Source organism: Lotus japonicus, chromosome 6 (assembly GCF_012489685.1).
Source record: "Lotus japonicus ecotype B-129 chromosome 6, LjGifu_v1.2".
In the NCBI taxonomy this organism is placed as follows: domain Eukaryota; kingdom Viridiplantae; phylum Streptophyta; class Magnoliopsida; order Fabales; family Fabaceae; genus Lotus; species Lotus japonicus.
The window spans coordinates 20335304-20349932 of record NC_080046.1 but is presented as its reverse complement, the minus strand read 5'-3'; the positions used below and the strand labels follow the sequence as shown (position 1 = coordinate 20349932).

The 14629-nt window shown below is 37.7% G+C and overlaps 1 protein-coding gene across 1 annotated transcript; it reads left to right on the top strand.

The window, feature by feature from the left end:
• The first annotated feature begins 1217 nt into the window (after nucleotides 1-1217).
• LOC130723348 (uncharacterized) lies at nucleotides 1218-2711 on the top strand. Its single transcript, XM_057574353.1, has 2 exons — nucleotides 1218-1428; nucleotides 2519-2711. The coding sequence occupies exons 1-2, from the start codon at nucleotides 1245-1247 to the stop codon at nucleotides 2689-2691; spliced, it is 357 nt and encodes a 118-aa protein (XP_057430336.1). The 5' UTR covers nucleotides 1218-1244; the 3' UTR covers nucleotides 2692-2711.
• The last annotated feature ends 11918 nt before the right edge of the window (nucleotides 2712-14629 follow it).

Genomic DNA, 14629 nt, shown 5'->3' with positions numbered 1-14629 from the left:
ACAATCACATACTGAGTTACATTTAGTCATTTTATTTACTATAGAGATTGCATCACTGTTACTTTTACGAGGAAAAAAGCTCATATAATAGTATTACATATCTTTGAGCATAATACGTACTCATCAATAAAAAAAATACACATCTACCTCAATCAATTAATACTTCAATGTTTTCTCATTCTCAAGAGTAATATCACAAAATGAATTGAAAATAATTTTTGTTAAGAAACATGAAACATATGCTCTATATACTAAAAAACTAGTGTACAATAAATCTTTCAGATAACTTGCTCCATATAATTACATTTCATATATTTATCATATCATCAATTATCTACTCCCCCATTCTTTATTAACTGTCAACTTAGAAGAAAAACTTTATTTTTATGTATCTGACTATCTGTCCACTTAGATTTTAAGAGAGCATTAATTAATGTTTTTCTAAGTAATTCCCTTTGTCAGAACAATAAACAAAGAAAGATAAAATACATTATAAAATGTAAAATAGGAAAAATAACATTTTTCTAAAAATTAACAAAATTAATATGTGTTTCATTATTAGGATAAGAGGGAGTACTATTTAAGAAATTTCTCATATTATTACATAAGTTATTGTAAAAAATACTCCCTCCGTTCCAAAATGTAAGTTGTTTTAGAATTTATATCATATTCCAAAATATAAGTTGTTTTGCAAAACCAATGCACTTTTTCTCTCTTTCTTCCTTATATACCCTCATTTAATATTATATATCTTAATTACCACCTTCAATTTTCACCTATCACAACTCTCACTATCCACTTAATCAATAATAACATTTCTCTCTCCTTAATATAACACAACTTTAAATAGGGGTATTTTAATCAAAAAAATTATCAATTAATGAGCTCTTAAACAATGTGCACAACCTAAAACAACCTACATTTTGGAACGGAGGGAGTAATTGATTCAACCAATATAGCTTAAAAACATACCAGATACATCAACATGCATGAATGACATAAGGTCAACATATAAAACTTAATGTCAATTAAATGGCATATCTTGAATTACTTTAAATCCCATAAATTGGTGAAGTCAACTTTTATATTTATTGATTGTCATTAACTCACACAAAACAAATAAATATAAAAGTTGACTTTTCTGAATCTTTCCAACATCAAGATGCATATAAATAGGTATAATTACTTTTGCGCATAAAAAAGTATGCCTTATTGGTTTTATCAGTAAAACAACTCACGAATTAATGGCTTTTCTAAAGATGGTGTTAATGGTGATGGTGTTGTTCTGTGCTCTTGTGAGCACTGATTATGTGGGAACTGCACAAAGGATGGAGAAAGCACAAGAGACTAATACTGCAGTCAACAAAATAAACACAGAAGGAATTGCCAACGCACTAGGGATAAGTACTACTCAAATGATAAGTCCAGGTACAATGTGTTGCGTTTGTGGGAAATGGTTATGTTGCCCCTGCAAAAGTGATCATGTCTGAAAATTTTGTACCTCTTCCTCTATGAATTTTCTAGAGCAAACTAGAGTTCACAAGTGAAATTCTCATAAAATATCTTTTCACACCGGTCAACATTTTCTCCTTGGGATTTTGTTCACTGTTTTGATTCTATCTTCTGGTAAGAAGAATAAATTGATTTTCATGTTGTGCGCTTTTATTTTGAATATATAATTATTAAGAAATTTAAGAATGAAACTTGTTTTCTTACTTACCTAATCTATATGTTTTATGTAATTGACATATGTAACAATTTTTATGATTTTCAATATTATTTTTCATTATAATATTATTTTTTATTTTATCATAGTATATTGGATTTTTAATATAGAAATTCACAATAGGGTTAAATATGTTTTTTATCCCTAAAAATCCTAAATCTAATTTGTCATTGAAACCTTTTTTCCTATTTTTTTGTCCCTGAATTTTTTTTATTTGATTTGAAATATTTCTTATGTCGTTATAAAACCGTTTTAAAATACTTTTTTACCTAGTCATTGCTCACATGAAAATCATAGTCAGATATAGGAGTCACGTGTAATTTTCATATAAGTTTTAGTCCTTCAAAACTTTAATCATTCTTTTCCTTCTCTTCCTCTTATTCTTAATGTCCCACTCCCTTTCCCAACAACTACCCAACCTCCACTTGTCCACCACCACCACCTTCCCCCACCATTGCCTCGTCCCACCTTCTCGGGCTTAGACATTTTTTTCTCTGTCTAACCTTTTCAGGCTCTCTCACATTCAGTTGCACATGAAAACAGTTACAACATGAAACACATTCTCACCTTCATCACGTTTTCTATTTACACACATTAAATTACTTTTCCCCTTTTGTTTTTTCGACTTCTGCAAGTTTATGCATGAGCTTCTAAAAGAATCATTTTTTATTCGGATGTGTATATATGTCATGGACCAAAAACATATTCACCCTTCACAATATTTTAACGAACTTTTTCACATAGAAATGAAAGAATCATGTGCACAAAGTTGTAAAATTCGTATTGTCGCAGGTCCAACATCAGCATCAGATCAAATGTGCAACTACATAGGCCCCTGCATTGCTGAAGTCCATGATGAAAAATGCAACCAATATTGTATTTTTCGAGGATATCTTAAGGGTTACTGTCAAGCATCTAGTGCAGTTCCTCCATATCCTCTGTTATGTTGTTGTATTAAAAAATGATTTATATTGTACCTTAGAGTAGTTCATGAAATTGATTAAGAAAAAATAAATATATATATATATATATATTAATACAACTTTAGTTATGATTTGAGTTCATAAAAGTTTTTATAATAAATATGGACATTTATTATTTTCACATTGTTGGTAAATGGTCTCAAAGGTTATGAGAATAAACACAAGAACACAAGAAGGGGGTTGAGTTGTGTTTTTACTACTTTTGGCGAAACAAGTTTTCTAAGCGTGAATCAAAAGCGTTTTATAGAAAAGCTCTTTTTGTTAGCTTCAAAGAATAATAAAGAGTAATAACAAAAGGTGAAGGGAATTAGAGATAACACACAAGATTTATCCAGGTTCACTTAAGCTCGGGCTACGTCATGTCTTGGACTCAACCAAGATTTCCAACTCAAACTAGGTCAAGTATTATAAAAAACTTCTCCTAAAAGTATTATTAAAGACTCCCACCAAGTATTATCAAGGACTTGTCCTAATCATAATCTAATTCGAGAATGTAGGGTTGTTTATACTTTATAGTTATCTCTCAATAGAGATGATAGTAAAATCTTTAAGCTCAATAACTCACAAGAGGTGCCTATAAGATATGATTTTGATAGCACTCTTTGAGTTTTACAAGATTGTAAAACTAAAGCACAAAAATAAAAAAGTTTGCGTGTTGTGAGTTTTTTTTTCTTGTAAACTCTACTTCATATATGAAATGATGCTAAAAGTTTTGCAAAGCTTGTTTGTTGTATATTATTTCTCGTTTTCTTGCTTAGTTTTCTTAGTTTCTTCGATTCTCCAAGTTTTACTTATACAGTCCCACTAAAGCATAGGACTTTAGAGTATGAAGCTCTTCAACTTTGTCTTCTTCTTCAAAAGGCTCCCTATTGTTTGTTAAATGCTATAAGTGTTGGGAATTGAGTGGCGTAGTGGAAAAAATTAGAAGCACAAAAACTTCTATTCACTTGTGAGAACCGAACAACCTTCAAAGAAAATCCAAATAACTCCAGAGGCAATAAAAATAAAGTAGAGGCACAAGAACTTTAACGTGGAAAAACCTTCTCAATGTGAGAAGTAAACAACCACAAAGTAATCCACTATAGAAAAATAATGGTTACAAAATAATGTCCCACGACATCAAAAGCTTCACCCAAAAAAGGTGGAAATAAACCCCAAAACAAAAAGGGAAAAACTACACCAATAAAAGGTGGAAATAAGACACAGACATGAAGGGCATACTAAAGGTTCATCCAAAATGGAGAACAAACGATATATCGGAATATCTGTCAAGAACCAAAATCCTCTTCTCCAAACAAGTGTTGCGGTTTCAAAACAATGTGAATCTTGTTTTCACGTTACTGTTCCTCTCACTCACAAAAACAAGGGTTTCAAACCCTATAAATAAATAAAATGTGGGCTTGGCCCAATCAAATTAAAAAGTTGTTTTTTTCTTTAAAAATAAGATAAGTTTGTGTGGCCCAATTAAGGAGGGAACCACAAAAAAATAAGACTAGGAGAGCCCCCTCGTCATAATAGGGGACCTGCCCAGGAAGCGACATGATCCATAAAGACGCTACGATGAGTGAAGGCAAGGCGTGAATTGTGGCCATTAGCTGGCGAGTGACCTCACTACTTGGCGTGTGACCCTGTCTGTAAGACCCAAGTTTTTAAGCTTAGAATAAGTGGAAGAGATTTCCATTTACGATTAGGCTTGATGTTTCGTGAAGGGAAACCTGAACAAGAGTTTATCGAATGGAATAAATTTGTGAAGGAAAAAGTTCAGGAAAATTCTAAGGGTTGCATCAAAGTCGATAAAAGTTATAGCACGACCGTTATACGCTTAAACCTAGGGCAGAAACCCTAGTAAATAGCTAGTTTTCACTTATAGGCACGATGGAAGCTAATTCCAAAAATCTTCAGAGAAATGTTAGAACTTCTCTTATTCCTTATATGACAATCGTTTCAAGGTGAAACTCTTGGATCTACGAACGTCCGATTCCAATCATCGGAAGTTTGCCGAAACCAAAACCTTGATAGTTCAAAAACCCTAAAATCAACCGACAATGAAGACTTTTTCTATTCGGAGCTTCAAATGAAGATTCCACACGCGCACACCCATTTCTCTTGATGTTTTCAATCTTTCTTCAGAAGGAAGTTTTCTATTTCGACATCCGATGCAAAAAGCAACTTATCGGGTAAAATAGTTTTACACCGACTTTGCATTAGTTACCAAAAATACAAGGAAACCTCTTTTGAGTTCTGGTATTATGTCGCCAAAACCTATCTTAGAATTCACGGTGAATGAAGCCGGAAAAATCAGATTCGCGAAACTTTCATTTTACCGCGTTTTGCCAACCTCTATATATAGCCAAGAAATGAGAAAATATCACAAATCTCCACCATTTTCTCTCCAAAACCCGCGAGCTCACCAAGAGGAAGAGGAAGAAGAGTTTTTGTTCATTTCTTGCTTGATCGTTGATCCAACAGTTGCTACTTCAAGGTGCCGAGGTATAGTCGCTAATCCTTACCTCTGATCGTCTTTTCCATAGCTTTTCTCTATGTCTTTCTGTGCTCATAGTTTTGAGGTTTTTGCAAAACTATCCTGAATACTTCATTTTTGATTCTAAACATCTTCCCTACGTGCCCAAGAGCACTTCTGTCGGATTAGTTTTTCCGTTATGTCGCTGAAATTCCGCCGGAATCAATTTTTGCATCAAATACCCATTTTTAAGCAAAGTCGCAACCTTTGGGCTGAAAACTATCGCCTTAGCTTAGTTCTAGTAGGATTAGTTGTCATAAACGTCGTTGGTGACGTTCCCATCCAATTTGCTTTTTGAAATTTCAGTTTTGAATTTCTGAGCTAAAAATATTGACCAAAATACCCCTGCGACAGTTTTTGATCCGATAATTTTTCCGAGTTTAGAATACCCTTAGTTACGGCTAATGATAGCATAGGAACCAAGTTTGATCGAAGAAAAATCGAACCCCACAATTACCAATAGTGGCCGAGCACCCTAAGGGGGAGGGAGGAAAATTCCTTTTTCGAAAACTTGTCCTTTCGCGCTAGATTATCGTACCTCGGAGTATATACTACTCCGTGTAACCTTAGTGAGTATTGATAGCTTAGTTCCGATAGATTTTAATAGAATTCTGTGGTTTTACTTTAAAGGTTCGTTTGAAGAGTTTCCCGAGGACCAAGGCTTTGCTTGTGAAGAAGAGTTAGAGGACAATCCTGGAGAATCTACAGGTGAGGGCTACTCACTGAACTATTAGTTAATGCTTTAGTGTAAGATCAAGTTTTGATCTAGTAGTACAACTCTATGTTTTGATGATTACAAGTTAACCTTTTGATATGAACAATTGTGGTACTCTAACGTGTTTGTCTGAGTGTGCTATTTGCAGGTTCTGACCTCAACTCAATCTCACACAAATCAGAAGCACTGTGTGTAAGATCAAGTTTTGATCTAGTAGTACAACTCTATGTTTTGATGATTACAAGTTGTAACACCCCGATTTCGGTGGCGTCACTTTAGTAACTCGAAAATAAAATAAAGTAAAGTGGAAAAGCAGGTATTTTTTTTTCGTTTTTGTTTAAATAAAAAGACTTGTCGAAATAAAGACTCAACCCAATCGCGATTAACGGCGATTAATATACAATACAAGCACAGCCCTCGCTGCAACTAAAAACATCGTCATGAGTGTCCCCAAGTGACGGAAAGTAACATCAAGTAACTAAAAGTGTTGCCCAACGGCAAACAAGTGCGACTCATAAATAGAGTCATAAGTTTTATAAATACAGTCCTTCGAAAAGTAAGTCTGCCCAAAACGGCTTCCAAAAAGACTTCTTACGTCCGACTACTCCATGCGATTCCCATCAACGGAGAACCACACCGAAAAGCAATCTGTCGGAAACTACCCTGTCCCAAAAGTACAAATGACGATTCAGAGCTATGACACTAACACCCAACCTTAGTAGGCTCTAAACACCCATACCCTATGCTTCCATCATCGACCCTCATCTGGTCATGCATTCAGTCCGGGTCCTCGTCGAAAGCTTCAGTAATAATCATTACGCTCCTGGTCCTCCTCGAGTGACGAGTCATCACGAATCGACTGACGGACGCTTGGCAGCAGGCCGACCGCCCAAACACAAACATACAAACAAAGCCAAGGCGCTAGGGTCAACTCACGGAATAAAATAGATAATACAAACAACATGTGAAGAATAAGGGGGTATATTTATATATATGTTGTATATCTACATGTAATTTATGTATTGCCTACCCTAAGGTATATACATAGCATGTTATCAAGGCTCTAATAAACAATTCGATATCTGCTATCTCAACAGTTCAATAAACAATGACTCAATAAATCAGTAGGGGTGCATGTATGCATGCAATGTCAACTCAGAAGATTATCCCAACAATTAGGCATGTCAAGTCGATCAAACCCCTTGGGTTGAACATACGGACTCGCACACGCAACTCCCACAATTAGGCATGTCGAGTCGATCCAACCCATCGGGTTGAACATACGGACTCGCACATGCAACGAATGACAACGCCAAGTCGGTTCACTCAAAAGAGTCGAACATACGGACGTTGCGCGTGTCCAATGACTACCGCCGAATCGATCCAATCCATCGGATTGAACATACGGATCCGCGCGTGTCGAAAAGTTGTCGCTGAATCGATCCAATCCCTCGGATTGAACATACGGATTCACGCGAGGTAAAATGGCAATCGCTGAATCAATCCAATCCATCGGATTGAACATACGGACTCACGCGTGCCTGAGTGACTACCGCCGAATCGATCCAATCCATCGGATTGAATATACGGATTCGCGCGTGTCAACAATTATTGCCGAATCGGCCCAACCCGTCGGGTTTGGACATACGGATTCGCGCCGCAAAGTCGAAGATACACCCTTGGTGTTCTTCGTGAAGGCCCAGTCTTCTGACCGTCCCAAACCCCAAACATATGCATAATGCAATATGGTTAACAAAACATCGAATCGTCCTCACACGTACGAGTTTAACCACAAGTCTCAATTTAAAAGGACCCGAAGATCAAAGTCGTCTTGCGACTAGGCTGTGAAAAGCCGGAGTACATATTGCACTCAGTGACATTTCCATGGTCACTATGGTTCATCCTCGTGACGACCATCAAATCATCTCAAGTTCAAGGCTTTTCGACTATTTCCCGTTTTTCACAATCATTTCCAAGTCTTAAATTTTCCTAAAGGTCTCGTTAATTAATCAAAGCATTTCAAGTGGAGTTAATCAAGTTATGAGGTTTATTATCGAAATCCAAGTTCCATAAATTCTCAAGTTCCAAATTCCAACTATTCAAAGTTTCCCAAATCCCCCAAATATAATCCCCGGAAAAGTCTAAGTGTTCAAAGAGGGCTAGATCTCAGACCTAAGGTCAGGACCTGCCTAGGGTTTCCTCTCAACCCGAAAGATCAACAACATCAACTCAAATGTCCTACGCTCCGCAATCGCGTCAACACGCACAATTCGATATCAATTCAACAATATTCAGCTCTAAAGAGCGATGCAATAAGAGTATGGTGCGGGAATCATAAGACAGAAACCAGTAAACGGCCGAAGCCTCTCAGAAAACGGAGACACACGTCTCATATAAGTTCACTCGGTCAAAGCCTCCAGAAAAAAACTTTCCAATTTCAAACGATCAACAATACCCAAGCAATATTCAATAACAAGCAATATTCAATATCAAGCAATATTCAAGTCGAATTTATCGACGCCTATAAATCATTAGCTAGTAAGTAAGTTGCCCTAACCTTGAGTTGTTCTGGTCTCGCGGTGCAGGTCTTGCTCACAAGCTTGTTCAGTCAATCCCAAAGTTTCCACAATTGAACCTTTAAGCAAGCAAAGCAATAATGAATCAAAACAAGTCGATACAGTCGAAACAATCCTAACTAATGTTCGACGAAGCTCAAGAAGCTTCAGAGTACAACATTTAGGCACGAATGGAAGGGCTTTCCCCGAATGGATGAGTTTTGACTCGATTCAAGTTTTGTACAAAAACACTTTATTCGCTAAAACGTGCATAACTCGAGCTACAGAACTCGGAATGACACGAAACCGGCGCCAAAATTTCGACAATTGAAAGAGCTACGCAATGGCTCAGGTCATAGAGACCCGAAAATTATTTTTGGACACGGTACCCAAGCAAATAGGTTTCGGCCACTATAGAAAATAGGGTTTTCGAACTTTTTCTTCGATCTAAATCAATTCCAAGGTATTCTTAGGCGATATCTAGGCCAGGGAAACTCTCAGAAAAATTATCGGGTTGAAAACTGTCGCAGGGGTATTTTGGTCATTATTTTCAGCTCAGAATTTCAAAATTGGAATTTCGAAAAACAAATTGGATGGGATCGATCCTAACGACATTTATAACAACTAATCCTACTAAAGCTAAGCTCAGTCGTGAATTTCCAGCTTAAAGAACGGAACTTTACCCAGAAATGGGTTTTTCCAACAGAAATTGATCCCGGCGGCATTTCGGCGACATTCAGCAGAAAACAACCGGATATTCACGCTCTAGAGCACGTAGGCAATAAGTTTAGACACTAAAATCAGCTTATTTGGACAGTTTTACAAAAAGCTCAAAACTTTGAGCACAGAAAGACATAGAAAAAGTCGACAGATCTGACGATCAGAAGTGAGGGATAGCATCAGTACCTCGATGTCTACGCGTAGCAACGAACGGAACGACGATCGGTCAAGAATTGGAAAAATCACTTTTCTTCCTTTTTCCTCTTCAATGTCTCGGCCGTGTGTGTGTGTTGTGAAGCTATTTTTTTGATTTTTTTTTCATTTTTCATACTATATATAGGAAATGGAAAATGCGGAAAAATGAGAATTTCGCGAATCCGATTTTTCCTACTGATTCCAACGTATTTTAGACACGATATTCTTCCCGCTGAATCTTCTAATTCTCCAAAGAAATATCAGTATGATTTTTGGTTTTCGAGGCTTGTTTTTAATGTGTACCGGCTTAAAATGCACTTTATGATTTTGACCTCGGATGCAGAAACTTCCTTCTGAAGAAAGATCTGGAACGTCGATTAGAGTGGGCGAACGCGGATGAAATCTTTATTTGAAGCTCCGAATAGAAAAAGTCTTCATCGTCCGTTGATTTTAGGGTTTCTGAACTATCAGTGATTCGGTTTCGGCAAACTTCCGAGTATTGGAATTTGACGTTCTTACATTCTAGGGTTTCGTATCGAAACGCTCGTTTATAGACGAATAAGAGAAGTTCTAACATTTCTCTGAAAATTTTTGGAATTAGTTTTCATCGTGCCTTAAAGAGTAAATTAGCTATTTCCTAGCGTTCTTGACCTAGGTTAAAGCGAATACTAACCGTGCTATAACCTTTATCGACTTGGATACCATCCTTAGCTTTTTCCTGAACTTTCTCCTTCACAAATTTATTCCATTCAATAGACACTTGTTCAGGTTTTCCTTCACGTTACCTCAAATTAATCGTGAAAAGGAATTTTATTCGGTTTATTCCAAACTTAAAAACTTGGGTCTCACACAAGTTAACCTTTTGATATGAACAATTGTGGTACTCTAACGTGTTTTTCTGAGTGTGCTATTTGCAGGTTCTGACCTCAACTCAATCTCACACAAATCAGAAGCACTGTGTATAAAGAGTGACCCAAGCAACGCTTTCGCATTCACCATGTTCAGTATGAACAGTGGAAAAGCTTCAGAAGTTCTGAAGTTATACAAACTCTGATGTGGACTCAGTCACTAGTGTAAGATCAAGTTTTGATCTAGTAGTACAACTCTATGTTTTGATGATTACAAGTTAACCTTTTGATATGAACAATTGTGGTACTCTAACGTGTTTTTCTGAGTGTGCTATTTACAGGCTCTGACCCTGACTCAATTTCACACAAATCAGAAGCACTGTGTATAAAGGGTAACCCAAGCAACGCTTTCGCATTCACCATGTTCAGTATGAACAGTGGAAAAGCTTCAGAAGATCTGAAGCTATACAAACTCTGATGAGGACTCAGTCGCTAGAAGCTCTGATGATCCAGAAGTTCTGACAACCAAGAAACACTGAAGGTTCAGATGTTCCGATGGTGTAGAAGACTCTGAAGATCCAGAAGCTGAATAGTGGAAACTCTGAAGTCCAGAAGCAAGAAACTCTGAAGGCCATGTTCTTCCCTCTGAGTTCAGAATCAGAAGATACAATGGTCAGAGGATCTGTGCTATCCCTCTGACTCTGATCAACCGGCTTCACAAGTTCCAATACGAAGCATTCCTCTGATCAGAAGTCTCCTAGGTTAAAAGGTCAAGTCGCTATCCAAGTACAAAAGCAAGTGTACCTTCCTGACGACCTACCTAACGTTCTCAGCCACAGCAGAAGCTGGATTTTCCAGAACTGCCCTCCAACGGTAGCATTTCCCATGCAACGCTCAACCCTAATCCTTGGAGTATATATAGAGGCTGAAGATTGAAAGAAGCGGCTAGAAGAAAAGAAGAAAAAAAAAATATACAAGAAGCAATACACACGCGCAAGATATATTCTAAGCTTTCTTTCATCTTGTAATTTATTTTAGTTTACACTCAGCTTATTCAGAAGCAAACCCTTGTAAACACCAACCTCAAACAGTTGTTTGATTTTCCTTTAGGAGATCAAGGTTGATCGGATCCTAGAGAAGACTAAGAGAGTGAATCTTAGTGTGAGCTAAGTCAGTGTAATTGTTAGTCACTTGTAGGTTTCAAGTGCAGTTGTAACTCTTACCTGATTAGTGGATTGCCTTCATTCTAAGAAGGAAGAAATCACCTTAACGGGTGGACTGGAGTAGCTTGAGTGATTTATCAAGTGAACCAGGATAAAATCCTTGTGTGCTTTTCTATCTCTATCTTTTGCACTTAGTTCTCGAAAAGATTTGTTAAAATCTTTAAGGTGGTAGTTTTGTACTGAAAACGTTATTCAAACCCCCCCTTTCTACCGTTTTTCATACCTTCAATTGGTATCAGAGCGCAAGTTCTGATTACCACACCTAACAGTGTTCAGTGATCCGGGCCGGTGTGAAAAACAATGGCTGCCACCACCAGTGAAACTCAAAGAGATGGTTACAACGCAAAGCCTCCTATGTTCGATGGTCAAAGGTTCGAATATTGGAAAGATAGACTGGAAAGTTTCTTTCTGGGTTTCGATGCAGATCTCTGGGATATTATTGTGGATGGCTATGAGCGTCCAGTTGATGCAGATGGCAAAAAGATCCCAAGGTCAGAGATGTCTGCAGATCAAAAGAAGCTGTACTCACAACATCATAAAGCAAGAGCAATTCTTCTAAGTGCTATCTCCTATGAGGAGTACCAGAAGATTACAGATCGTGAGTTTGCTAAAGGCATTTTTGATTCTCTGAAGATGTCTCATGAAGGAAACAAGAAAGTCAAAGAATCAAAGGCATTGTCTTTGATCCAAAAGTATGAATCCTTCATCATGGAGCCAAATGAGTCCATTGAAGAAATGTTCTCCAGATTTCAACTGCTTGTAGCTGGCATACGTCCTCTCAACAAGAGCTACACAACAAAAGATCACGTCATAAGGGTCATCAGGTGTCTTCCTGAAAGTTGGATGCCTTTGGTGACTTCAATAGAGCTCACGAGAGATGTTGAGAATATGAGTTTAGAAGAACTCATCAGCATTTTGAAATGCCATGAGCTGAAGCGCTCAGAGATGCAAGATCTGAGGAAAAAGTCCATAGCCTTGAAATCCAAATCTGAAAAGGCTAAGGTTGAGAAGTCAAAGGCTCTTCAAGCTGAAGAAGAAGAATCTGAAGAAGCATCAGAAGATTCTGATGAAGATGAGCTGACTCTGATCTCCAAGAGACTCAACCGCATCTGGAAGCACAGGCAGAGCAAGTTCAAAGGCTCTGGAAAGGCAAGAGGAAAGTCTGAATCCTCAGGTCAGAAGAAGTCATCAATCAAGGAAGTCACTTGCTTTGAGTGCAAAGAATCAGGGCACTACAAAAGTGACTGTCCAAAATTGAAGAAGGACAAGAAGCCAAAGAAGCACTTCAAGACCAAGAAGAGTCTGATGGTGACATTCGATGAATCAGAGTCAGAGGATGTTGACTCTGATGGTGAAGTCCAAGGACTCATGGCTATTGTCAAAGACAAAGGAACAGAGTCAAAGGAAGCTGTTGACTCTGACTCAGAATCAGAAGGAGATCCAGACTCTGACGATGAAAATGAGGTATTTGCTTCCTTCTCTACCTCTGAACTGAAACATGCTTTGTCTGATATCATGGATAAGTATAACTCCTTGTTGTCTAAGCATAAGAAGCTGAAAAAGAACTTATCTGCTGTTTCTAAAACTCCTTCTGAACATGAGAAAATCATATCTGATTTGAAAAATGATAACCATGCTTTAGTTAATTCTAACTCTGTGCTTAAGAATCAAATTGCAAAGTTAGAAGAAGTTATTGCCTGCGATGCCTCTGATAGTAAGCATGAATCTAAGTATGAAAAATCTTTTCAAAGATTCCTGGCTAAAAGCGTAGATAGAAGCTTAATGGCTTCAATGATCTATGGTGTAAGCAGAAATGGAATGCATGGCATTGGCTATTCTAAACCAATTAGAAATGAGCCTTCTGTGTCTAAAGCTAAATCCTTGTATGAATGCTTTGTTCCCTCTGGTACCATATTGCCTGATCCTGTACCTGCTGAAGTTGCTAAAAACCCTCTTAAAAAGGGATCTTTCTCTATGACTAAATATCATGCAAATATTCCTTTAAAATATCATGTTGAGACACCCAAGGTGATCAGAACCTTTGGGGTAACTAACAAAAGAGGACCCAGAAAGTGGGTACCTAAGGACAAGATTATCTATGTTGCAGATATCCTTGATAGCTCCACTGAAACACCAATCATGGTATCTGGACAGTGGATGCTCGCGTCACATGACGGGAGAAAAGCGTATGTTCCGAGAGCTGAAACTTAAGCCTGGAGGCGAAGTTGGCTTTGGAGGAAATGAAAAGGGTAAAATTATTGGTACTGGTACTATTTGTGTAGATAGTAGTCCATGCATTGATAATGTTTTATTGGTAGACGGCTTAACACATAACTTATTGTCTATAAGTCAATTAGCTGACAAGGGTTATGATGTTATATTCAATCAAAAGTCCTGCCGGGCTGTAAGTCAGATCGATGGCTCTGTTCTGTTTAACAGCAAGAGGAAGAACAACATTTATAAGATCAGATTATCTGAGTTGGAGGCTCAGAATGTGAAGTGCCTTCTGTCTGTTAATGAAGAGCAGTGGGTATGGCATAGACGGTTAGGGCATGCCAGTATGAGAAAGATTTCTCAGCTGAGCAAGCTAAACCTTGTCAGGGGCTTACCCAATCTGAAGTTCGCTTCAGACGCTCTTTGTGAAGCATGTCAGAAAGGCAAATTCACAAAAAGTCCCTTTCAAGGCAAAGAATGTTGTCTCAACCTCAAGGCCGTTAGAACTTCTGCATATCGACCTGTTTGGACCAGTGAAAACTGAGTCTATAGGTGGCAAGAGATATGGGATGGTTATCGTTGATGACTATAGCCGCTGGACATGGGTAAAGTTTCTAACCCGCAAGGATGAGTCTCATGCTGTGTTCTCTACCTTCATTGCTCAAGTGCAAAACGAGAAGGCTTGTAGAATTGTGCGTGTCAGAAGTGACCATGGTGGAGAGTTTGAGAATGACAAGTTTGAGAGTCTGTTTGATTCCTATGGAATTACACATGATTTCTCTTGTCCCAGAACTCCTCAACAAAATGGTGTTGTTGAGAGGAAGAACAGAACTCTTCAGGAGATGGCTAGAACCATGCTCCAAGAAACTGGCATGGCTAAGCACTTTGGGCAGAGGCAGTAAATACAGCATGTTACATTCAGAACAGAA

Coding starts and splice junctions, on each gene's coding strand:
- LOC130723348 (XM_057574353.1), top strand. CDS start 1,245: ATGGCTTTTCTAAAGATGGTGTTAATGGTGATGGTGTTGTTCTGTGCT. Junction 1,429..2,518: donor TACTCAAATGATAAGTCCAG/GTACAATGTGTT, acceptor GTATTGTCGCAG/GTCCAACATCAGCATCAGAT.